Raw genomic sequence first — 24,228 nt, 5'->3', positions numbered from 1 at the left:
GCCATTAGTGTTGGTACGTTTCTGAAACCTGGTAGCTGAATGTAAATGTTTGTTTGCACTGGGGAAAAGTCCAGTGCATTAGACTAACTTGTTGGTTTCCTGAGCTGGATGGAAGGACATGAATGAGGAGAACTCAGCTGGGAACTATGGAGAGACCAGCGAAGCTACTTTTTGCCCCTCAACTCTTAACTGTCACTTCTCCTGTGCCCTTACTGGGTGGTTAGTGCAGGCAGCCTCAATGCGTTGCAGGTCAAGCAAATGCTCGTGTACCTTTGTGTAAAGAGAGCACTGCAAACTAGATTGTGATCATAGAATCGTAAAGTTTGGGAAGGACTTTAGGATCATGAAGTCCAACCTACAGCCCTACACCACCATAACTAAACCATCTCCTGAAGTGCCATGTCCAGCCATTTTTTAAACATGTCCAGGGACGGTGACTCCAACACCTCCCTCGGCAACCCATTCCAGTGCTTCACCACCCTTTTGGTGAAGAAATTTTTCCTAATATCCAATCTAGACTTCCCTTGGTGCAACTTGAACCTGTTCTCTCTTGTCCTATCGCTGTAGATCTAAGACTTCATTGAAAAGCTTGTATTCATAACCAGAATTGCAACATCTTTTGTGTCAATCTTTCAGTTCACCCTTTAGGTACCTTTGTATTACATTTCTCAGCATGCACACTAAATAGCGGTGAATGCAATAGTCAATTAGTCTTTTTGAATAGGTTTTTAATGAAGTCACCATCTGACCACTGGTACCCAATTTCTTATTTTTTTCAGAAGAAAGGGTTCTGGAAAGTATATGTTTTAGGTGTTGAGGGATATAAATAATCTTTGGTCTTATTTTACTTTTTTTTCTGGGCAGTGGTGGCCTGTTGGAATAGTTGTTTGAAATTCTTGCCTCAAGGAAAATAAGTACTCCATACAACCTATAAATAGATGGGTGAGACTATAAAACAGATTCTGAATGGAGAAGTAAAACTCGTTACTCTTCACATTAATGGTCAGGCGAAACATTCACATGTATCGGCTAAAAGAAATTAGAACCAAGACTGATGTATTGAACTTCTGTGCAAAGAAAAGATGTTTTATCAGTTAAAAATCTTTATAATGTTTTACTGATGGTTAAAGTGCAATCAGATTATTTTTTTTGTGCCAAATCTGTTAGGAGTGAGCAAAGAACTGAGGGAAGAAAACTTTCTTTGTGAGGTAGACTAAGGTGTGAATTGAGAAAGAGCTATCTTTTTAAGGAAATACAGCTCATACAGATTTATGAGGCTCGGCTAAGATAAATTATTTCTGAATGATGAGAGTGATTCTGGCTTGATGAATGAGCCATACTTAATTTTGCACTGTTGTTCTGCACTGGCCTTGAAAGGTAGTAGAAGAATATGTGGCATTATCTTCCATCCTGTGTTTCTGCTTAGTTTCGTACCATAACTATTTTTTTTCTCCTAGCATATGTAGGTTTTATTTGTTAGATGTAATAAAGTCAGATTTATCACTCCTAATAGAGCATAAGTGCTGTATTAACTCACTTCTCTTCTTTTGAATAGCCATGGTCAGAGAGACACTGCACAAATTCTTTTGATGAGAGGAGCCAAATATTTACCAGACAAAAATGGTATTACTCCACTGGATCTGTGTGTACAGGTATTGAGTTAGCAACACTTTTTCTGTGAAATTCTTTCATTAGCTACAGTGTCACCTGATCAGGTGAGAATACTTGGTGTAATGGTAATAGATTCTGTTTAGGCACTTAATTCTGAACAAGTAAGAGGTAAAGACATGCAGAAAGGAGTGATTATTTAAAAAAAAAATCTCAACAGATTTTTTTTTTCTTTTGAAGAGATATTACTAATAAAACCAAAACTTACACAGTGCTGTCTTACTTTTCAAACTTATTCCAAATACTATATTGAGCTGAAGAAAAAAAGTCTTAAGTTTGATACTTTCGTGCACTGCTCACTAGGGTGTCTTTCCATGATTTATGAACACTTCCACGTTTTTCTGCAGGATCAATTTAATGTCAGTGTGTAAATAACACATAATGAATGAATGGGAGCTTTTGAACCTTTGCTAGTAATCAGTAGACTGGAAAACTCTAAACTGAAGGCTAAAAAAATTAGTACTGCTGTGTTTAGTGGACATAAAATTACCATGACTACTGCATGTCATTAATTTTGCAGGAAAAGGTGAAATGTTCAAATCTCTTACTGTGTTAGTAGATTATTTTAATCTCAAATTACTTAATTTCTGAAGTTTCCTTATGTGCCTAAGACCTGCAGTTGTAGTAGCTGTATGTGGTAGAGACTGCTGTCTCCAGTTGCTGTGGGATATTTCTGGAATGTTTGACTCTGAAAAGTTTGTTTCATGGACTACCATGAAAGGTTTTAATCATGTCAAGTTGCTTACAGTATTTCTTTTTGTATATAAGAAGTTCTACAAAGTCCTCAGCCCTAGTCGCTTAGAAGTGCCAGATCAGTGAACTGTCTCTCTGCTGGCTCAACTATGAAGCTCAGAGTTAGATTTTTTTTTTTTTCCCTTTATTAAAACAAAATGACTTACCATTACCATAAAACATGAAGTCTGGTCAACTTTGAGGCTTTCTACAGCCACAGACCTGTAAGCCAGTTTATCATCGTGTACTTGATAGTACTGTTCCTAGTTTTTATGATTAGCATTTTGAATGTCTGCTTCAGCCTGCAGTTTGACAGTCCCAAGGGCATCACTTTATACATCAAAATTCTGTCAACTTTTTTTAGGTGTGAGTAGTGACACCTGGTGTTTGCTGGTTTATAGTGAGGATTTTACTGTGTTCAAGACCTAGTTTGCAAGTTCATGATACTAAGTAAAAAAGAGAAACCAAAATATTTTTTTCCTTTTGCATCAAGGATTTTATTTGCTTACAGGTTTGTTTTTCAGAGTACATACATATTTTTACAAGACTGGAATTATAGATTCATATACTTCCTGCCATCATGGTATTACCTTGATTTTGAAGAGCTGACTTTCATGAATTTTTACAGATTCTGAGTGTTTTTAATTCCAATACTTAATTTCTCAGCACCAGGACCAATTAAATAAATCAGGTTTTAAGTGCCTGCTTAAAAATGTGGCTGTGTTAAATAAGGGTTGTTGCAAATAAACCACAAATTCAGATTCTGTTCTTTCCAGAAAACTTTTTTCTCAAAAGGTTGTTAAGTTAGTGTGAGCTGTTGATCTAAGGAATAAGTGGAATCATACTTGTGTGTTGATTTTGAAGTTATATTACACTTTTCTGGGCTTATCTTGGTTCTTCCTTTAGCAAGTCAGAATTGGACCGTATGAACCTTTAGGAAAATACTTGTTTTGAAGGATTAGATTCTGAGTGTAATTAGATGGATGTGTCATCAATCAGCAATGGGGAGAGAAGCTAAATATTGTACTGTCTCTGGTAAATTGTTAGGTGAATTGTTGTTTCAGAAAACAGGAGAAAGGACGTGAGTGTATGTGAGCAAATATACTGAAAGAATTTGAATCAGTCTTCTGATTCTCTTAAAATTTTTGTGATATTTGATAGATTATTGAATTTCAGTTTATTTTAGGATTAGATTTCTCCATTTATCATTTAAAAAAATAAATTTGTAATCTTTGGTGGGTTTTAATGTCTGTAATAGTATCAATCCAAATTCTAATGTTTCTTTTAATTAAAAATGTTTTTTGAACTATCACTTTTTAGGGTGGTTATGGAGAGACTTGTGAAGTCTTAATACAATACCATCCTCGACTTTTCCAGACAATAATTCAAATGACACAGAATGAAGAGCTACGGGAAAACATGGTACTACAGAATTATGTGTGATATGGTTATTGAGGAGTCTGTGTTGTGGAGATGTGATTGCTTAATATGAGTGTCCTGATGAGAAGACGCTACCAGCAGCTGACTGTCAGTACCACAGTAGTTGACCACTATGTATTTTTATTTCCCCCATGGAAAGAATTTCTATTTTAATTTAGTGTTTCATCTTTTCATATTTAGCCGAGTGGTCTAGAGAGTGTGAGAACTGAAAGAGCAGACTTGTTGTAAGCTTCAGCACAAAGGTGCTGGCAGAGCATTCTATATATACAATTACCTTGTGTAATGGGGCCTCTTTTTTTTTCATTTAGTGGTAATCTGCAGGTATCTATTCTAGGATGTGTCTCGAGTCTTGAATCATCTAGAATGAACTTGAACATTCAGAGTAAGAGCACTCATCCCTATGAAGTTGTCTTGCACAATTAGAGTGCAAAAGATTGCACCTGCAATTTCATTTGGTTATTATTGCTGTAGATGAAACTATTCCCTTTTCAGTGGTTATTATGTACCTTGTTTCTTTTATTATTGTGGGGTACTGCAATCTAAGGCAAAGTAGAAGCAAGCAAAGAATTTTTGGTTCTTGATTGTGTATGGAGAAGGAAGCATGGACTGTTTTTCTTCCCCTTCCAAATCTAGCTATCTCTGGGGTTTTGATATAGTTTTTGCTTGAAAATAACTGGAAACAATTTTACAGACTGTAAATTTAAAAGAAAAAAGAAAGAATAGATTTAGTAAAGTATTGGCTGCCACTTCACTGAACCTGGTTTGCTAAATTTTTTAAGTTTTTATTGCTCTCTGTAATCCCATTACTTCCACTGCAAGACTGAGGATTTCTAAGTCTGCATAGAAACAATGTTTAAATCTCTGAGACAGAGTTGAGTTTTACAAAGTAAAATAACAAGAGAGGTGAGAATTCTCAAAGTGTATGTTAGAACTATGGAGGGATGTTGTAGACGATTTCAAATAAAAGAGAAATTTAGAGGACTGAATGAAGCAAAACAGGCTGTCTACAGAAAGGCAAGTGGCAAAGTGTATTATTGTAGAAGTGAAGACATTAAAGTGAGAAGGATGTTTTGTCTGTCTGAGTAATGGTGGAGGTGTGTGGAAAAAAAGATCTGAGTAAGAGTGTATGCAAAGTGTTTTAGATAATACACGGTATAGTTATGCTTCATTGCCAAAACAGAAGCATATTTTAAGTGTGGTTTTCTGTGACCAAGTCTGAGCTGTTCTGCCCCAAGTCTTGGATAATGACCAGTTCATATTATCTGAAAATGATGACACAGAGAGACTGGATATGTTAGAAGTCAGCACTCATATTTTAAATATTCTTGACAAACTGTGAAAATTATCAGGAGACCTCAGGGAGAAAGATACTGCCTTGACCATTTATAGCTGGAGATTCAACTGAACCTCGAGAAAAACTTGGACATAGTCAAGGACAGTTACGTATTGGAAGAGATCAGTTAGCAAAGCCGCAGGGCTTCCAGGGCAAAAGACAACTGAAAACCAGGCAGACAGATGGGGCAGGCCAGTTCAGATCACAAGTACAAGGGCTTCTGCTTTGGGGCAGTGTGGTGGAGTGGATGATCTTTATGAGATTCCTTTTCATTCCACCTTTCTGCAGGAGAAGGTGTCAAGGATTACTGAACTTCATGAAAGTGAGAGAGAAGGGAGTGAATGAAGATGCAGTAGGAATGTGTGAAAAGCAGGGCCTCTGAAGAATTACTTGATCTGGAAAAAAAAAAGTCTAGGCTAGAGGAAAAGTGTAGAACATGGGAGTTGAAGACAGGACAGTGTCTGGGCATTTGCAACATCTAGTTCTTGTGAGCCATGTGATGGTATTAGCAAGAAAAAGGACAGTTTTGAGAAGAGGGTAAGCATAACAATTATTGATTAGCAGGGCATGACTTCCTATCCAAGGAAGGACATTCAGTTCTTTGAGGAGAAATTAAGGCATTGAGACCAAACTCTAGGATCCAGGGTTCATTTAGACAATGTTATAAACTGAGGAGTGAACCTGGGAGATATGTAAATTATGAATTACGTAACTCCAAATATGCTCTTAACTTTTAAAATTTGAAAGTGTTTCCCACTAATTTTTCAGATGAAATTAAGATGTTCTTACGAATCAATAATACACGGCTAAGCATTCATAGCATTCCATAATGTTATGTATCCTGTAGTGGATACATTGTCACTAAATGTATGCCTTTTGAGTAATCTTTGTATTGATTATAATGAAACATTAACTGATGTTAGATTAGAGGTTGGACTATATAGATGTACATTAATATTGCCAAATATTAATGCTTATGTGATAATGTTCTAAGTTAAATGATGATCTGACACTCCATGACACTGCAGTTTCTTTTCTTTTCATGTATCAGTTACGGCAAGTTCTGGAACACTTGTCTCAGCAGAGTGAAAGCCAATATCTTAAAATCTTAACAAGTCTTGCTGAAGTTGCTACAACAAATGGTCACAAACTGCTTAGGTAAGTGTGGGAGGATCATAAGTGAGTTGATAAGCTACCTGATAGTTACTGCCACTTGGTAGTTTTTATAATCTAAACTATCTGCTGCTGGGCACGTGCTGGAGTAGATGGATCTCAAATCTGTTTCTGCATGTGAACTGCAGGAGAGAAAGTTGGTGTCTTTATATAGCTGCTGGAGCCTAGAAGCTTGAGTTGCAGAGAAGTGTGCGTTTGTTTGGTTTGGCAATGTCAGCTCTAGGAAGGGAAGCTTTTAAGCCAATTATCCATCCTTCCCTTTTTTTCCCCACCTCTCCTTTTTTCTTCCCCCCTCTCCTTTTTTCTTCTCTTCCACATCTTTACTTTTCTGCACGCTTTTGAGACTGTTTGAGGAGAGTTTTGTTACTTCAGACAATTGTCTCATATTCGCTGGCTGAGTTCCTTTGATGGCTACTAGCATATACAAGACCAAAAATTTCATCTACTAGTGTGCTGTCTGAGCAGCTCATGGAGCAGTTACTTGGGGAATCCCATAAAATAGGCAAGCATATTGTCCTAATATGCTTTTCTAGCTTTTGTGGCATCTCTTTGAGTCAAAGTTTGTGCAAAACGCCTCATCTGTAATCTGCTGTAAAACCAGTAACACTTTACTGTTGTCAAAAGCCATCATGATTTGCTCTAACCTTTACGCTGTACTAGAAGCTCAGAAAATTTTTGTTGGAAGAGGTCAAAAGCCTGATGAAAGCATGAGTGGAAGTTCCTTACTAACATGTTCTAGATGGCTTTTTGGAAAAGAGAGGTTTAAGAGCATTCTGTAACCAGAGAGGTCTGTCAGCGTGGATTGTAGAGGAGTAAGACTTTGAATGCTTCTTTTCAGTTGGGTCTGGAGTGCAAGGAGCCCAACAGTTAGATGGGTACTAAATAGTATAATTTTAGTTCTAAGTGCTTGCCTTTTCTTTTTTCCTCTTTTTTAATCCCCATCAGTGAAGTTAAATTTGGATGGCACTCTTAGATAGCAGGTCAGAACTCCTAGGCAGTGCTAGGAAATTCCTGACACCATTAATCACATGTTCGGATGGGTGTTTGCTCTGATGAATGAGCGTAAGATATTTAACCCCCTCAACTCAAATGTTGTGGGTTAAAGTGCATAGACATATTAATGACATTTTGCTGCAAAGATAAATTTTTGAAAAACTTCAGCTGTTGTTGGGTTCAGTTTGTAATCAATTCAACTAGTAACACGTTGCTTTTGTCTCCAGACTTCATTATAACCAAAAGTCTCCCACAAATAAACTGTGACGAAGTGTAAAACCAGTCTGCAGGAAAGGGTTTCGAAAGTACTTTGTTATGGGGACATGATGATCTTAGAGGTCTTTTCCAGCCTTAATGATTCTATGATTGTCAGAAGTTGTCATAGGTGAATTAGATCATGTGAGACAGTATTTGTTTCTGTTTTAGTATCTTCAGAGATAAATTAAACTGATGGCATGTTTAGTTTTGATTTATTACTGTTATCACTCCTCTACTTTGAGCAGAGCTCACTCATTACGGCTGTAGAAACAGTATCTATGTGCCTGTACTCTCTGAATTTGAGCCAGTGTGTACTCAGGTGCCACTGCGTGTGGGTTGACTAGCAGAGGCTGAAGACAGGCCAGAAACTTTGCATTGCGCTGGATGAGTAGGAATTTCCAGAGATGCCTGTGCTGATGGTGTCTTGTGGACTCTCACTGGCCCACATCTCTCTGGTGCTTTGTACTTTGTGGTATGTTGCAAGGGAAATGGAATTATTTTCTTTTTCGGTTACAAGATACAGTTTCACATACTCAGTTTGACATTCATCTCTGTTCTCTCCAGTTCTGTTCCCTGACAGAGGCTTCAGTCTCTACTTTAACTAAGTATTTCTCAGTTGCTTTATTATTAAAATAACAAGGATGAAGGTAGTACTTGATGAATGTAGACCCTCTGAGTCTGTGCCTTTTTTTTCCCCTCCTTCTAACAAATAGTATGTAAAATGCACTCCATACATGAAAACCTCCAAAAATGGTACTCTTGTGTGGCTGAACTACTGTCATCACTGTTAGATTCTGGGGTGCTAAACTGCAGCCTGTTTTTTACTGGGTTTGTTCAGAAGCATCTAAAGTTTTTTGTAATGCTTTTAGCAGGTGGCCAGGAGTGCCACCAATCTTCTACCTGAGGACTTCTGCCTTGAATAACAGCAAGAAACCTGTTCAGTTAGCGTTGTTGGTGCAGACTGGGCCTAGCTGAACATTTACTAACTGCTAGTGAAAACTTCAATAGACTACAAAGTACTTTAAGGTTTTTCTATATACGTGGGTATATATGAGGAGGTAAGGAGATTTAAACATAAATTTGACCAGGGAAGCACTACTGTTGAGGGATAATAAACCTCAAGCTTCTGGAGTTAGCTTCTTGTATTCATGGATCCTTTTTGGTACATAAGCAAAGATTTTACAAATCCTAATTCTGGCACTATAATTACAGCCTGGTTAAAAAACTTAACGTTCCCACTGTTGCACGTTTTATTTGATGTGTTTCTGTCTTAACTTGATTTACTGAAATTTTCTCTGGTTAAAGTCTAGATTGTGACAAGAGATTCATACTTTGTGTACCAGTTTGGTAAAATTCTTAGTATGTGGCTTTTTAAAATTCACACTTCACTGGCAGTCACTAAAATGTAGCGCTGAAAAAAAATAGGTCTTTTGCTTTTACCCATGCCATAGGGAGGGTGAGGTAATGATAAAAGTTCTGTGAAGTGCCAACTGGTTGTGTTTCAGCAGATTTGTGAAATTAACAGATTATTACTTGCATCAGAAGTTTACAGCATCCTCCAAGATGTCAGTTTTCAGACAATTTTTTTTACTGATTTATAGCTCAAAAGCATACTTTTAAGTTGGAAGTACTTTAAAGATAGAATTGAATATGTGTTCACTTATATAATATTAATAGGTGAGTAGAGTTCAGTAGAACCAAAAAAATTAATTTCTTTCATTTTTCGTTGCATGTTCAAGACAGAATTCTTGCTACTTCAGGTTAAAGGAATGAAAACCAAGTTGAATTTGCTGGAGAATGTTTGGCTTGTGAATGAAATTAGGAATATTTCATTCTACACTATAGATACAGAGTTCAGTGTTAGCCAGTTCAGTTAAAAAGACATAAAACTTTTAATATATTTATTGGACAAATAAATAACATAGTAGTGCTTTTGCGTAGCATCTTTTAGATGAGACTTCTCTTGAGTAGAAACAGTGTCATCCTTGCTGTTCTGATCCCTTGTCTGACTGTGGTAGTTCATGGCAGTATGATAATAGCTAGGTGAGGATGGGCTTGGCAGCAGACTTGATTAGTCAGTACATTTTTACCATTGAATGCTATCTTTTCTGGATTGAAAAACTGTCTTCATCTGGATATCCCAATTTGTTTCATAAATTGAGATCCTTACTGTAATAAGATGGATTTCTTACTGGTGCTTCACAAGAAATGTGCACGTGCAGAAAAACAAATGAGGTATTTTGCAAGATCTGGAGTTTGTTGTTCTTATTTCACTTCTAGTTAAATTTATGAATACATGTTTGTAAAATTGTAGTGCTTGTATTTGACTTTTGGGGCTGATGCAGGAAATGAAGATTAAAATTGACTAGGGTTTAAAGCTTAGGGTTTTTTTCCTGACAAGTGTATCACACCCTATGATTAGATTGCTTAATGTACTAAATTGCTTCATCTAGGAAAAGAAACTTAAATATTTGATTTTTTTCCCCAGCTTGTCAAGTAATTATGAAGCTCAAATGAAGAGTCTCTTAAGGATCGTGAGGATATTTTGCCATGTCTTTCGTATTGGCCCATCCTCTCCCAGTAATGGAAATGACATGGGCTACAATGGAAATAAAACTCCAAGAAGTCAGGTGTTCAAGGTCAGAAAAGTATATGATGTTGTTAGGAAGATAGACGTTAAAGAGATGAATTTCACAAAGCATGCATTCATTAATCAGACATCTCATGAACAGGAAGTAAGTTTGGTTGATGTCCCTATCCCTTCTTAAGTTAAGCCTGCCTCTTTCCTTCTCCTTAATGATTTTTTCTTCTGCTGGATTCATTTAACCACTGATGCACATCTCATCTTATGATTTCTGTTTATTTTTTATTTGATACATTGATTAGATTATTAGCTGTTGAAAGTTTAGTTACCCAGCTTCTTTTTGGTAACTTTGTTTTTATTTCTATTATGTTATGTAAGAGTGTAGTAGTCTCAAAATGTTGTAGCATTAATATCGTAGATTGTATTAATGTAATTACAAAATCATATTTGGAGATTCATTGGGAGTTCTGATCATTGAGTTTTATTCAGCTTCACAAGGTGAATGCAGGTAATTGAATTCTTAATCTGTTCATTGCTTGCACTGTGACCACACAGTTTTTTCCCAAGTTGTTCTTGAATTTTATTATGATGTACTTTGAAATATGCCAGCTCATTGCTACCCTCGCAAGGTTATTGACTTGTAACTGTTTTCAAATGCTTACTTTAGGTGCTTGCCATTTAGATGTTTAATTTCTAAAGTCAGGTGTTGGGGTTTTTTTTTATGTGCTTGTTGGTTGAGGAATCCCTCTGTGGAATAATACAGCTTTCCTTTCTGTAAAGCAGTTCTGGTTTTCTGCATTCCACTCAGTTTACGTTGAGTGGATAACTGACATGCTGTTCTGAGCATCAAAATATTAACTGAAAGGTAGTCTCTTCCTTGTCCCTCTGCCCTGAGTGTTGTGAAAATGATTTTTTGAAATTACTGCTTTTATTTGATTATGTGTGCTCCATCAGGTTACTTCTAATGATTTTTAAGACAGAGGTGTATTAATAAGATCATGAGAGATCGTACTCTTAATTCCTGCTATATTTAGTCAAGTAGATCAGTTTTTGTTTTAATTTCTTCTCTTGGAAAGAAGGAAAGCGTTAGACTATTTAAAAAGCAAACACAGTGTTTGTTTTTCTGATAGCAAAATAGTTTTAATAACAAATTGGTTTACATAATGAATCTAAAACTTGAGTATGAAAAATACTGTGTGCAAAATGTAACATGTTGTACTGCATTCAATGTAATAATTTTCCTTTAGAGTTATTCACTAAAAAATATCGAGCTAAATTGACACTGTGAATTTAATCAGATTTCTGTTTTCAAAAAACAAACCACAAGAATTTATCAAAGACAGCATTTTCTAACATTTTTAATGAAAATTGGTTTAAATATACCAGATTAAACAAGCAGATGTTAAATTTCCTTAATACAGGAGCCGTCTGCAGTGAGATATTCTGCTTTTTTTCTTCAGTTTTACAGGCAGCTGACCTCATCTCCTTGCATTTTGTGTTTGCTCATAGCTCAAAAAGGAAAAAAATAAAAGAAGATTTCATACTTTTTAACCCCAGATTGTTTCACACCTTCCAGTAAAACAACCAAAACCATTCAATTACAATTTGCAAAGGCAATTGTATTTCAGCAGAATCACTTATGTATGTGCCCAAGCAACTTTGTATGCTGAAAAAATTGTTTCTCAGTTTATTATGGAGTTAAGTCTTGCAGTAGACTTGATATTATATACTGGCGTGGTTGCCCCAGAAAATAGCAGTAATTCTTTTGTGTAAAATCAACATTTATGTTTTTTAATAAATGAGCAAAATACTACTGTTGCATCAGCTAACAAAACCAGAAATTATTGTTGCTACTACTTGATTTATTGAAAAAGTATTAAAACTGAGGCAGCCCTTCATTAGGGCCACTATGGTCTCCATGATACTCTTAAGGTTGATTTAAATTTCAAACTCAAATATACAAAACAGCTGATGAGAACTTATTCTTGCTTGGGAATGGGGCCCACAGCCAAGTAATTCTTTATTTGACAATGCCAAGTTAATCTTTAGTTTTGGCTTGTTCTTCCCTGAATTTACAGTAACTGGGTAGTGGGAGATCAGACATAGTGCTGAGTCAATTTGGTGACTTTTTAGTCTCTCTTATTCCTGTCTTCCCTTTCCTCTTTTTGTCATATGAAAATGTGGTTGTGATAGTTCATTTCACCTTTTGGGAGGAAGGATAAAAAGCCCACTGTATCTCTGGATTTATTACACTGGTACGGAGGCTTCTTGAAGACCTGGCAGTTGTAGGCTGTCACAGGTACCAGTACTTTCAAGTGGGACATGAAGCTCGAAGGCAAAGAACTCCTCTTCTGGTTTCTGTTTTATTATAGTTTTCTTGAATACAGGCTCTGTAACTGTTTAGTACGGACTATTAAAGAAACTGCAGAGGCTGCTGCTTCGAAGTAGGAGTTAAATCTGTATTAGAAAAGTCAACATGGAACTTAAAAGCTTTTAAATTTGAGATCCGTATTGAAAATTTTAGAGGAAAGTAGCTTTAAATTAGAATTTGCTTCTGATCTCCAAAATTCACTTGGAGGGATAAATGTTGGAGAGAGTTTGAATATTGATACAGATTTTATGGGGAAAACCAAAGTCTCTTGACTGCTGTTTCATGTCTTATGTAAGGTCTTAAGTGGTTTCTGGAGCACTAGCAAGTGATACAGGTCACCACCAACTTCTTTGAATGCTGTTTATTGGAGCTAGTGAAGACCTCTAGATACTTTCTTTACTATAGAGGAAGCTAATCTGTTGTTCAATACTGTTTTCTTTCAAGAATGACCTAGTAGAAAGGTTTATCTGAGGAGGACTGAGGGTAGCACTGGCAGTTCTGTCTTGTGGGACATGCAGAGGAACATTATCAGGCCTTATTGCATGGAGTAAGGGGTTGCGTCCTTTCCTTCTGAACACTCTCTCATTAGGTCTGAATAGATCTGTACGTGATGTATTTTGTAACTCCTTTTAAAATACTGGTGCAAACCCAGATTTTATCCAGTAAAAGAATCATGGAATCATAGAATGTTAGGTGTTGGAAGGGACCTCTGGAGAACATCTAGTCCAGCCCCGCTGCCAGAGCAGGATCCCTTAGGGCAGCCACACAGGAACGCGTCCAGGCAGATTTTGAAAGTCTCCAGAGAAGGAGACTCCATGACCTCTCTGGGCAGCCTGTGCCAGTGCTCTGTCACCCTCACAGTAAAGAAGTTTCTCCTTATGTTGAGGTGGAACTTCCTATGTCCTAACTTAAACCCACTGTGTCTTGTTCTATTGCTGGACACCACTGAGAAGAGAATGTCTCCTTCCTCTTGATACCCACCCCTCAGATATTTATGTACATTAACAAGATCCCCAATAAGAAATGAAGAAAAGATAAGAAATGAAGAAAAACTTTCTTCTGACATTTTGCTTAGTGCTGTGTTAAGTTTTTCTGTATTATTATACTCACTGAATGCATTTTGAAGAGTTCTCACTATTATCTAGCTTGGAAGGGATTAAAAATATGAGTATATCTTGATCTGAGGCTACTGAGGAATGTTGTTACTTGACAAGGACAAGAAAAATCCCAGGCCCATCTTTGCTTTACTGGTGTTCACTGTATATAATTCATTACAACCCTGATCATTTCAGGCCTATCCAAATGCTTCAAAGTGGAAACACTAGCTAATTAAGACACTCTTGTATTGATCTTGCAAGAAACAGAAGTCACCAAATTTCAACACGTGAACAAACTACTAGGAACTCAAATGAGATCTTACCAGTTAAAAACTTTATGAATGGTGATTTTGACTGGATTTACATTCATTACTTTTTCATGTATTGCTTTTCCAATTGCTCTTCAGTATGATCATGTTAAGGAAACTTGCTGCAAAATCTCCCAGCCTAGTTGAGAAAAATTGGAAGCCCGTGGTATTTTTCCCCCTTATTTTATTTACTGCTCTTGTCTAGAATTGAATTGACTTCTCTGCTGTGATCCAGTCACTTCAGAGATTAGTGATCTGCTCCCTGTGTCTTAAAAGACTAACTAACTGTCTCCTGGGAAAAGATCTTATTCCAGTGGTGCAGTTTGAATGTGGGTTTGATTTATAGTATCTTGATTGTTAAATGGGTAAAGAGGAAGGTGTTACATAGCTAAATCCTTGCTTTTGGGAGATGAGGTGTGCAGCTGTTAAAGCTAGGTACTCAGACTCAGATGTGTAATTTCAGAGAAATATTTCAGAAATGTAAGATATGAAAACCGAAGGTTGAATGGAGGTTTGGGTTTAATATGTGATTCACAGTAAGAACTGACTGAAGAATGCTGACTTGTTTTGAAAAAAATGTTACTAGTGGTTTGCTCGAATACATCCATATTACGTTTGAAAAGGTCAGATCATGGGTGCTGACATAAAATGCTGAGAACTGTGGGTGTGGAGGTGGTGGGCAATATTTAGAAGAGTGCTTTATATCCTGAAGTTAGGCTATATAAAAAAAGTGAAACATTGAAGTCACTGTTGTCAAATACACTTTTGAATGATTTTGTGATCAGAATCTGTTAAAAACTCACTTTGGAAAAAGAAATCTGTTGCAAGAGTTCTGAAAGGCGTGCGAAGTCTATGGGAAGTAAAAGATAAAACACAAGACAGCAGTAGAAAAATGACATCTGACAAGCTAAGCCCTGAAAAGTTCGAGAGAAGAAAACTACATTTTAGTATTCTAGTAAACAACCTAGTTTCTTCTGAGCTACACATTAAGAAGAGAGCTGCAATTTAATTCTTCTGTGTGTGCATTGAATCCTTGTTTCCATTAGAAAGTTTTTCTAAGTTATATTTCATGGTGAAAGTCTGACAAGTAGGTCTTGGAAAGGAGTTAACTTGATCCCATATGTCAGACAGTTATGTAGGAAATGGTACCTACCCAGGAGGTGTTCTGATCTCCATCTAGAGAAATGTGTGGTCTCCAGGAGTATGATGATTAAGGAAGTGTGGAGCAAAGCGTATTAGTCTTAGAGATCAGATGTTCCCGAAAATTCTTACTGGGCAAAAAAAATGGAAAAATAGTGGTAAAATTTTTAATGGTAAATTTCAACACAACTTCTTAATACACAGCTTTTGTGAGAAGTAATTTATTGTCTCTTGAGAGCGTGTCACTATGAGGTGTTCTACAGTGATCCAGATAGTGAAGACTTCTGGCATAGTATGCTGTGAATAGCTCTTAATTTTTAAAGACAACTTTAGAAGATGAGAACGTAATTTTCCATATCTGCTAAGTCTTTGAACGCTTTAACTGTTTGAAATTATTGATGCAACAGTAATACATGGAAAAAGTACATTTTGAAGTTCGCTCTTATTTTTGGAATGCTATCAAAGACTTGAGTCAGAATTGCCTCCCTGGAGGAAATGTATGCCTGTGCTCATTAGACTGCATGCTTGTGAAATGTCCCCTTAAACACTATTAAGGGGCAGCATAGTCACCCTTGTAGTTTTTTTGAAATGCTTGTGAGAAAGCCACAGGTGTCTCAGCCCTTTCTCTCCTCTAGCAGGCCTGCACCTCAGAGCAAATGTGTGATGATGGAATTGTACTGTTTCAATTTTGTTGGTTTTCAGATGGTGGTAGTGAATAAAGAGTGATTTTTGTTAAAATCAAGTTGGTAGCTTGAAAAATGTCTAGGAGTTTCTGAACAATACTTCTTTCTCTTTCATAAAGCTAGGTATTAGTGACCCTTGCTCTGGTCCTGCTGGTATCCCAGATGTCTCAGGGCCTTAAAGAACTGACATGGTCTTACTCTGGAAACTCAGCACGTCTTATTGTTTCTCTGCCCGAGTGTAGCACTTGGGCCATAGTGTGCTGTGTAACAACAGTGAGGCCAAATTCTGTTAAACAGTTCAATGTTTCACTCTTTCTACATTATTTTATCTTTATTCCATCTGCTGCTTGATTGTTTTTCTTCTATACGAAATTTTCTCTTTGTGCTCTATGTCTACAAGTACAGAATCTTTTAAGAGTATTTGACTTTTATCTCTAACGTGACTTCCAAAGAATCATTGAAAGCTTTTAAATGTGCATGGTATTTATTTGCCTTAAGAGGATTATCACGTTATTAATATTATCTAATATCAACATGTTCCTTTTTTTGTGTCTGTTTTTGCATGTGTATTTTGCAGCCACTGGAGCTGCTCTGGCATTCTCTAGATGAATGGCTCGTTCTTATAGCCACAGAACTGATGAAAAACAAAAGGGACTCTGCCAACATTACTTCGATTTTACTGAAACAAAAAGGACCAGATCACCAGGATGATACACCTACGCCTTCATTTGCTGCTGCAGGAACGGAGGACAGAAAGGAGCTGTCCACTGATGCCGCCGAGTCAAAAGCATATGATGTTGCTGGCAAGCAGGATGCTTGTGGCGATTGCCAGGATGTTATCTCCATGACAGCAAACAGGCTAAGTGCTGTCATTCAAGCCTTTTACATGTGCTGCTCCTGTCAGATGCCTCAGGGGTAAGGAGAGGATCCTGGTTTTTACCTAAACTGTTACCGTTTTAAAATCATATATGCTTTCTTGGAAAAATACAGGTGCTAGCCAGATGATGTTAGTGACAGTCAAGGGTATGCTTCTTAATGCCTTCACTAGTTCAATTATTTGAATGCTTTTTTCCCCCCCGGCTTTAATGGCACAGCAAGTTTTCCATAGTGCTGCTGACCATGAACGTAGCTGTGTTGGAGCAGATTTCATACTGAATGTCTGATGGCTCTTTGTAATCATGTGGGATACGTGTGGGTAGTGTAATTTTGATTTCTTGAAACTTAGCTGTTCTTGCTGATGGTTCTTAATGTGAAATTTTCCCTGAATTTAATGTGATTATCCAACAAGAAGAGCTATAAGCTCAGAAAAAAATGTGAATTATCTCTGTTTATGAAAATGACAGCTGGAGCTTGGCTATGTTGCAGAAGTTTATAACAAGGAGAGTTCAGTCTCCAAGTCGTGTTCACTTGGAATCCTGACCTGGGTTGGCAAACATGGTTTTGTGTGTGACAGGCACTACAACTTTGGTGAATTTAATACTGTCAGTGTCTGTTATTAAAAAAAAAAAGGCGTGTCTATTGTAACTGAGGCCTTAGTCTGTCCAAGATTGTCATAGTTTATATTTGTGACCTTGCAAGGAAAGAATCCTTTGACCCTCCTGAGTGGAGGATTAGATATGCATGGTGGTGTTAAAAGCTCTCTGAGGAATCTAGAAGCAAGATTCACACTACATGACCATCTTGGTTATTCCTGTCCACTCTAAGGGCTTTTTTTTCTCTCCCAAACCAAGTGGAATAAAAGCTTTCCAGTGTTGTTTGCCTGGGGTACAGTTCTCTGTGGACACTCAGGAAGATGATCTTGGGATCAGCAGATTCCACAAACACCTCAGTACTTCCACTTTTAATTTTACTCCACCTTGAAGAAGGAACTGCTGTTTAGCCATTTCCTTTGAAATCTCTGTGAAAACTTAGTAAGATAAAATACCAGTAAAGTATTATTTACAGCAGCCAAATGAAAAGCAGAATTATTTGTAAAGGTGATTAAGTATGTCCCTTTCTCCTCCCCTCCCCCTGCAATTTATATCTTTGTACCAAAATCCATTTGGAGAGGTGACTGTCTCCCTGTATCCAGGTGACTTGCTGATGGGCTTTGCCCAGTAGCTCTGTCCCTCTACAGAATTTACACTTGAGGTCAAGGAAAACTCCCGAGGATACACGTAAGTTTAAGTTAAAGTTATTGTTTTAGAAGCCAGGAGAGCAAGAACTATTTCAGTGACCACTAGGAGAATTCCCTGGGATGCAGGAAAGTAAGGCAGAGCACACCTGAACTCTGTGTTGCTTTAGGGCTTTTCAGAACTGTGCAGAGAAGTACAGAGCTCAGAGACTTGCTCTGTTTTACTGAAGTTTTCGTGTTAATAGAATTAAATGGCACAATAGTGTAACTCAGTACTGCTAGCATCTTCACATAACACTGGAAATGAAAACAGATGATCTTTTCAGGCAAAATAATATAAAAGGACTCTAATTTTAGATTTGTGTGTCTTTGTTTAATAGGAGTAAGCAGAACTCATAGTTTTCCATTGTTCCTAATATTCATACAATAAAAATGACATTTCATGCTGGTTAACGTTTGAAATATTGAGGTTATTTTCTTTTACTTGCCAAGATTGCTTCTGCAAATGCTGATATTGAATCTAAGCATTCTTTGCTAATATACTGAAATACAATGTTTTGAGTTTTCAGCATCAAAACTCATTAGTGAATGCTAAGATATTTTTTGGTTTTGTTTTTCCTCTATATATTGCATTTTACAGCTTGTGTGGCCATGTGCAGGCAGAGAGAGAATTAATTTTCTTTCATAGAAGACTCTTAGTTGTTTAATACTTTCAGATCATCTCTCACACCAGAAGCATGTTTAAAATGTTGATCTTTGATCTCTGGAAGATTTTATTTGCTTGTTTGGTTTTTTTGTGTGGATGAGAGGAAGGATATAGTGAGGCTTGTTTTCTCAAAATGGAGGAAGGGAGAGAGAAAAATAGCTCAGTTTTATGTAATATGAGCAGCTCTTTTCTAAATTGGTGTAGGGAACAGCAACAGTTCTAGGATTGTTATCCTGGACTTTTTAAAGTATTATTTTTCACAGCCTGTTTCAAGGCACTTGGTAAGAGGGTTTTATTCTCGTTCACAAGTATGCACTAGCTTTTGCTGAAAGTGAAGGATCCAATTAATTTATCTTTTTTAAAAAAATGCAAAGCATAGATGTAAATAAGTGATGTAGAATTTGCACCCATGTTAATCCTTCCCTTCTTCTCCATATATATATCTATGGCTATAGGAAAAAACCCGAAATTCCATAATTGTGTGTGAGACACTTGCCTAGCAAGTAATTTTGTTATTTCATGAAGCCATTAAATGCCACCCTGCCCCCCATTAAGTTTGTTACGTTTGTAACGTTAGTTCTTCCTGGCGCTTTTTCTCAGCACAGTTTCCAAGGTGCATACTTTTATACAATGAACAACAATATAGAACAACGTGTGTATTGTGTTGTGCATATAATATCTGTCCTTCCACATACCTGCTTCCGTTGTTGCATTGAAAGTGGGAAAGTTGCAACAGGGAAATGTGTATCTCCATAACTTCGAGCTGTTCTTGCTCATGCAGCTAAGAACAGTTAGTGGGCAGGCATTTTTGCCTTTTCTATTTATTATGAAATCTTAATGAGTATTTTATTTCATGATTGACTAGTTAAACAGCATAAGTTTCTATTTACATAGTATTTTATTAAATAACCCAAGAATTGATGTAATTCACATTCTTTTAATTTTCATTAACCAAAAGCATCTTATGATTTTTTGAACAGGATGACATCGCCTCGTTTTATAGAATTTGTCTGTAAACACGATGATGTCCTTAAGTGTTTTGTTAACCGGTAAGCTTCAGGAAATATGGATTTCCAATTTTATTTTTTTCCCCCCAAATAATTCAAAATTATCATTTTCTTCTTACTGGGTTGTATTTTCTGGATATTGTTGTGACATACGTACTTTAATGGTCCTGCCAAATTCAAGGGAGTGTGTATTAATGATTCAGAGCTCAGGCTTTAATGAACTCTTCTGCATACGTAAGCGATGCTTTTGTAAGATTCTGTGAGATTTTTGTGAACAAAATCTGGTTCACAATTTCCTTAATGGATCCTTTCCTCATCTTTATCCCGAATAAAGCCTTCACTCTTGCAGTAGATGAAAACTTTCATTCTTCCTCAAATGTGTTACACTTAATGACTTCCTAAAGGAGTCTAAGCTATCTGTGTGCACTTGACTGTTTCCAGAGTTTCTCTGGGACTGCCCAGATCCCTTTCAACCCAACTCATTCTGTGATTTTGCGATTCTATAACCATGCTTCTGTCTGGAGCCCTGCTTGTAATCCTCCATGTTCAGAGTATAATTCATTTGGGAACAAGAGTCAGGAAAACATTGCGAATAGAAGAGACTGTTGGAACTTTTCTATATGACTAATTATGTTGTCTTTTTATGTATACTTTGTGTGTCATGAAGCATTATTATTAGATCTCTGACTAACAGGCTTCTAACCTATTTTCTTTCAGAAATCCCAAAATAATTTTTGATCACTTTCATTTTCTTCTTGAGTGTCCTGAATTAATGTCCAGATTTATGCACATCATAAAAGCTCAGGTAAATGTCAGGAGATGCTTAGTTCCAACTTCTGTGAAAATAAAGAGGATATTTTGTTTAAAAATAATAATATTTAAAAAAAAAAACGTTTGAGGAGGATGGAAGAACTAAGTGTGGCCTCCAGTGCTTTTGGATCTGGGATGCTGAAAGATCAGATTAAACAGACATGACAGCCAGATTTCTGTACTTGCAATTCTTTAAAGTAATATGTAAGTTCATTTGAGATGATCGATATTAAATGTGTTTTACAAGTCTAACTTTCAGTTAAACAGTGTTAACTTTCTGTTATTAATCTATTTGTGCACCTAATAGACTGAACTTTAAAATGCTGTGCTTTTGCCTTAAATTGACTTACATTTTGAGACAAACCAGAGGATGAATACACCACTACTAAGTGATTTGGCCATAGTTAGTTAGTGGCAACTTCTTCAGTGAAACATCATGTTGTTGCCCTTTGCTTTGTTTCCCAACGTTTCCTTTTGTTTGGTTGTTTATGGGGTTTTTTTTGAGTAAAATCCTGATATCTTGCATAACCTAAATTCACTTCTTAGTTTAATGCAGGACATGAATTCAAAACTAAAGAGTTACTCTAGAGACTAGCATAGTTAAGTGGAAAAATTGGCATGAAAAATCCCTGTATGGAAGTCTGCTGCTTTACCTAACACTGTGGTGTTAAGCATCTGCCACGTTTTCATCACTTACCTTTAAAAATTAGGGTTGTCCACATGTTGCTCAGGGACAGAATTGTGTATTTTTTTCTATGACAAATGAAGATGGTCTTTGGGTGATAATGTGCTATTTGGAACTCCTTCATTTAGTGCATACTGGAATACTTTTGGTATCTGATAGAGAGGTTCTTTACATTAAACTGTTTTGGTCAGAGATAGAATTTGCTGTAAGCAAAGGTAAAATACCTCTAACCAACCAGAACACATCCCACCTTGCCACACCTCAATAATTGTGGTGGGTCAGTTCGAAAAGCTTTATTTCTTTAGCTGTGAACAGTACCGTGCCTTTATTTTTACATGCACTTTAGGTTTGATAATCCAGTTTCATTTTTAGGACATAGGTGTATTGCTTACTCATTCTTTGGTTGAACTGTGTGCTTTTGAAATTAATTGCCTGTGAGTAATGAAAGTGACCCTGAAAACTCATGCCCTGTTTGTTAGATCAGCTAAAAGCATGTGCTCTAAGTTGTGGTAGATGAGAGGCTGTGTCATCTCTGTCTCAGATGAACTGCAAAACGTCGATCTAAATACTGAGTCAAGCAAGCTAGGACCTTCTCACCTAAGAATTGCCTTAGGAGTTTTCTGGTTCCTTTGGACTGTTGTTCTTAGTTGCCAATCAACTTGACTGTAAGGTTGACTTGTTGATATCACTTGTGCTTCTGTGCTCAGCTCTGATTGATAATCAGAAGTGTTACAGAAGCCAGTGACTTGCTTCTTACTAGATTCCTTCCTCTGGCCCCTGCCCTGGGAGGAGTTTGTGCTGTTTTTCCCATGTGGTCAACTCCAATAGCTATTTTTGGAGAAGAGATGACAGAGTCTTTCTGCATACCAGACTTCAGCAGGCGTTCAAGTGCATGTTTAGTCCCTTCCTCTTCACAAAATACTGTATAGTGTATTGAGGCAGCACCAAAGCACTCTCTGCATGTCTCAGACCTGGATTGAGAAGTATGTACAGCCATTTTTGTAGTCATGTTTATGAGGAGAATTACTCAGTTGAATGCATCTCTGTAATAGGTTTTCCCCCTTGCTTTGTAGCCCTTTAAAGATCGCTGTGAATGGTTCTATGAACATCTGCATGCTGGGCAGCCAGATTCAGACATGGTGCACAGGCCTGTCAACGAAAATGACATCCTTTTGGTTCACAGAGGTATTGTATTGCAAATGGAATTAGTATGTATTTGAATTGCATTGAAATATAGTGAAATAAGATAAAAAAATTTATCAGTACTTTGTATTTAGATTCTATTTTTAGGAGTAGCTGTGAAGTTGTGTCCAAAGCAAATTGTGCGAAACTAAAGCAGGGGATTGCTGTGAGGTTTCATGGAGAAGAAGGCATGGTGGGTAAAACTGCACAATTTTTCTTTATGGTATTTATATATGGAAATACGAATTCTTTCACAAGTACTGTTTTGAACTAAATACTAATTTAAAGTAACTTTTATACTCTATTAAGAATTATGTGGTTACCCAGTGTAACTGTGCTGTGAAAGTTCTGTGTACTAATATGTTCTGTTCTTTTGCCACGCAGGGACAAGGTGTGGTGCGTGAATGGTTTGATATCTTATCCAGTGAAATAGTTAACCCAGATTATGCCTTATTTACCCAGTCAGCTGATGGTATGTCTCTGTTTGTTTGGGGTTTTTTATTTGTTTGGTTTTCGTTTGTTTTATTCCCCCTCCCCCCCAATCACTGAATTGATTTCAGAATCTAAGATTGCTACTTTCTAAAAGGAACACTGACAGTATTGATCTCGTATACAGAGAGAAATGATCTTTTAATTTTACATTTTTATAACTGCAGATGAAATTTTTTTTTTTTTCTGAATTTGAAGTTTCCTTGATATTGTTCTGTCTTCTGTAAGACGAGAGTGAGTTGTTGGTTTTAATGAATCCTGCCCGGTAGTAGAAGGACGTAACACTTTGAGAACAGTATAGAAAGGATTTTTCTTTCTTCTTCATCTCTAAGGGAGCTGTGGAGGTATTCCTTTCCACAAATTCAAGCACCTGGTTTTTCTGGTAAAACTAGATGTTTATCCTCCCCAAGTCTACCTTGTATTTAGCTTTTTGCCTTTTGGGTTCTTCATGTAAAGCAAATCTTTATTGCTAAAAGATTTCACATTATCATCAGCGATGAATGTTTTACTTTCTACCTTACAGAGTCTTGGCAAGTGGCAAGGAGTTCAGTCAACAATAGAGGCATAGGTTAGTTCGTGAAAGTTAAAAGGGAAAGTGCAGGGATGTCTGTTAGAGGTGGTCTTTCCCAAGGACTGGGCTGTCTTCTATTTGCATCTGGCTGGAGCCAGGTGCTTTCTGATCCTTCTTTTGAGCGCGTTCACAAATTGATAGAAGTATGGCCCATTAGAGTTAGCAAAAAATGTACGTAGCAATATAGTAAGACGGAGGACCAAATTTAGGAGGTTGTTATTATCTTATGTTGATGAGAATTATTTCAGAGTGGTGCCTTGGGAGAGTGGCTAAACAATATCATTTTAGTAATTGGATGTCATTATATTCTAATACATTTCTTCCTGATACCTTTCTGATGTGAACAAAAAACCCCAAACAATCTTCCAGAACCCCGAAATAAACCAATTTCAGTGGTTTCAAATGCCTAGTGTATTTGATACATATGAGCTTCACTTAAAAATAATAATTCATGAAACATTATAATCTTTTTATTTTCTAGGAACAACTTTCCAGCCCAACAGCAACTCTTCTGTAAATCCAGATCATTTGAACTACTTCCGTTTCGCAGGCCAGATCCTGGGGCTGGCTCTGAATCACAGGCAGTTGGTGAACATCTACTTCACAAGATCATTCTACAAACATATTCTTGGTATGGTTTTATCAAAATCCTTTTTATTAGTTGTCTGAGCAGTAAACTTTCTTCTTTTTTTTTTCTTTGTGTCAAAAATGAAAAAGCGTTGGAAATTAATGTCCTGCTTATCTTTTTATTATTATCAGAATCACAACATAATTGCTATTCCAGTCTGAGCCTCTCTTAGGAACTGTTACAGTTGCAAAATACGGAAATACATAGCAAAACTATGTAGGAATTTCATACAGTTAGCAACTTTTTATAAAATAGCT

At 36.8% G+C, this 24,228-nt stretch overlaps 1 protein-coding gene across 1 annotated transcript in view; it reads left to right on the top strand.

Annotated features, from left to right (window-relative positions):
- The window catches only part of HACE1 (HECT domain and ankyrin repeat containing E3 ubiquitin protein ligase 1), a gene marked incomplete at its 3' end in the record, with an annotated part of 31,776 nt that extends 7,802 nt beyond the window's left edge, over window positions 1–23,974 (top strand). The window contains exons 7-17 of the mRNA XM_009876337.1: window positions 1,556–1,652; window positions 3,721–3,822; window positions 6,225–6,331; window positions 10,086–10,332; window positions 16,358–16,695; window positions 19,580–19,648; window positions 20,324–20,411; window positions 22,175–22,286; window positions 22,379–22,476; window positions 22,668–22,755; window positions 23,825–23,974. Of these exons, the coding sequence (XP_009874639.1) occupies window positions 1,556–1,652; window positions 3,721–3,822; window positions 6,225–6,331; window positions 10,086–10,332; window positions 16,358–16,695; window positions 19,580–19,648; window positions 20,324–20,411; window positions 22,175–22,286; window positions 22,379–22,476; window positions 22,668–22,755; window positions 23,825–23,974 (1,496 nt within the window). The remainder of the gene's footprint in view (window positions 1–1,555; window positions 1,653–3,720; window positions 3,823–6,224; window positions 6,332–10,085; window positions 10,333–16,357; window positions 16,696–19,579; window positions 19,649–20,323; window positions 20,412–22,174; window positions 22,287–22,378; window positions 22,477–22,667; window positions 22,756–23,824) is intronic.
- Between the last annotated feature and the right edge of the window lie 254 nt (window positions 23,975–24,228).

This window comes from Apaloderma vittatum, unplaced genomic scaffold (genome assembly GCF_000703405.1).
Source record: "Apaloderma vittatum isolate BGI_N311 unplaced genomic scaffold, ASM70340v1 scaffold9939, whole genome shotgun sequence".
In the NCBI taxonomy this organism is placed as follows: Eukaryota; Metazoa; Chordata; class Aves; order Trogoniformes; family Trogonidae; genus Apaloderma; species Apaloderma vittatum.
Note: the sequence above shows the minus strand (reverse complement) of the source record. Positions and strands in the feature narration are given on the sequence as shown.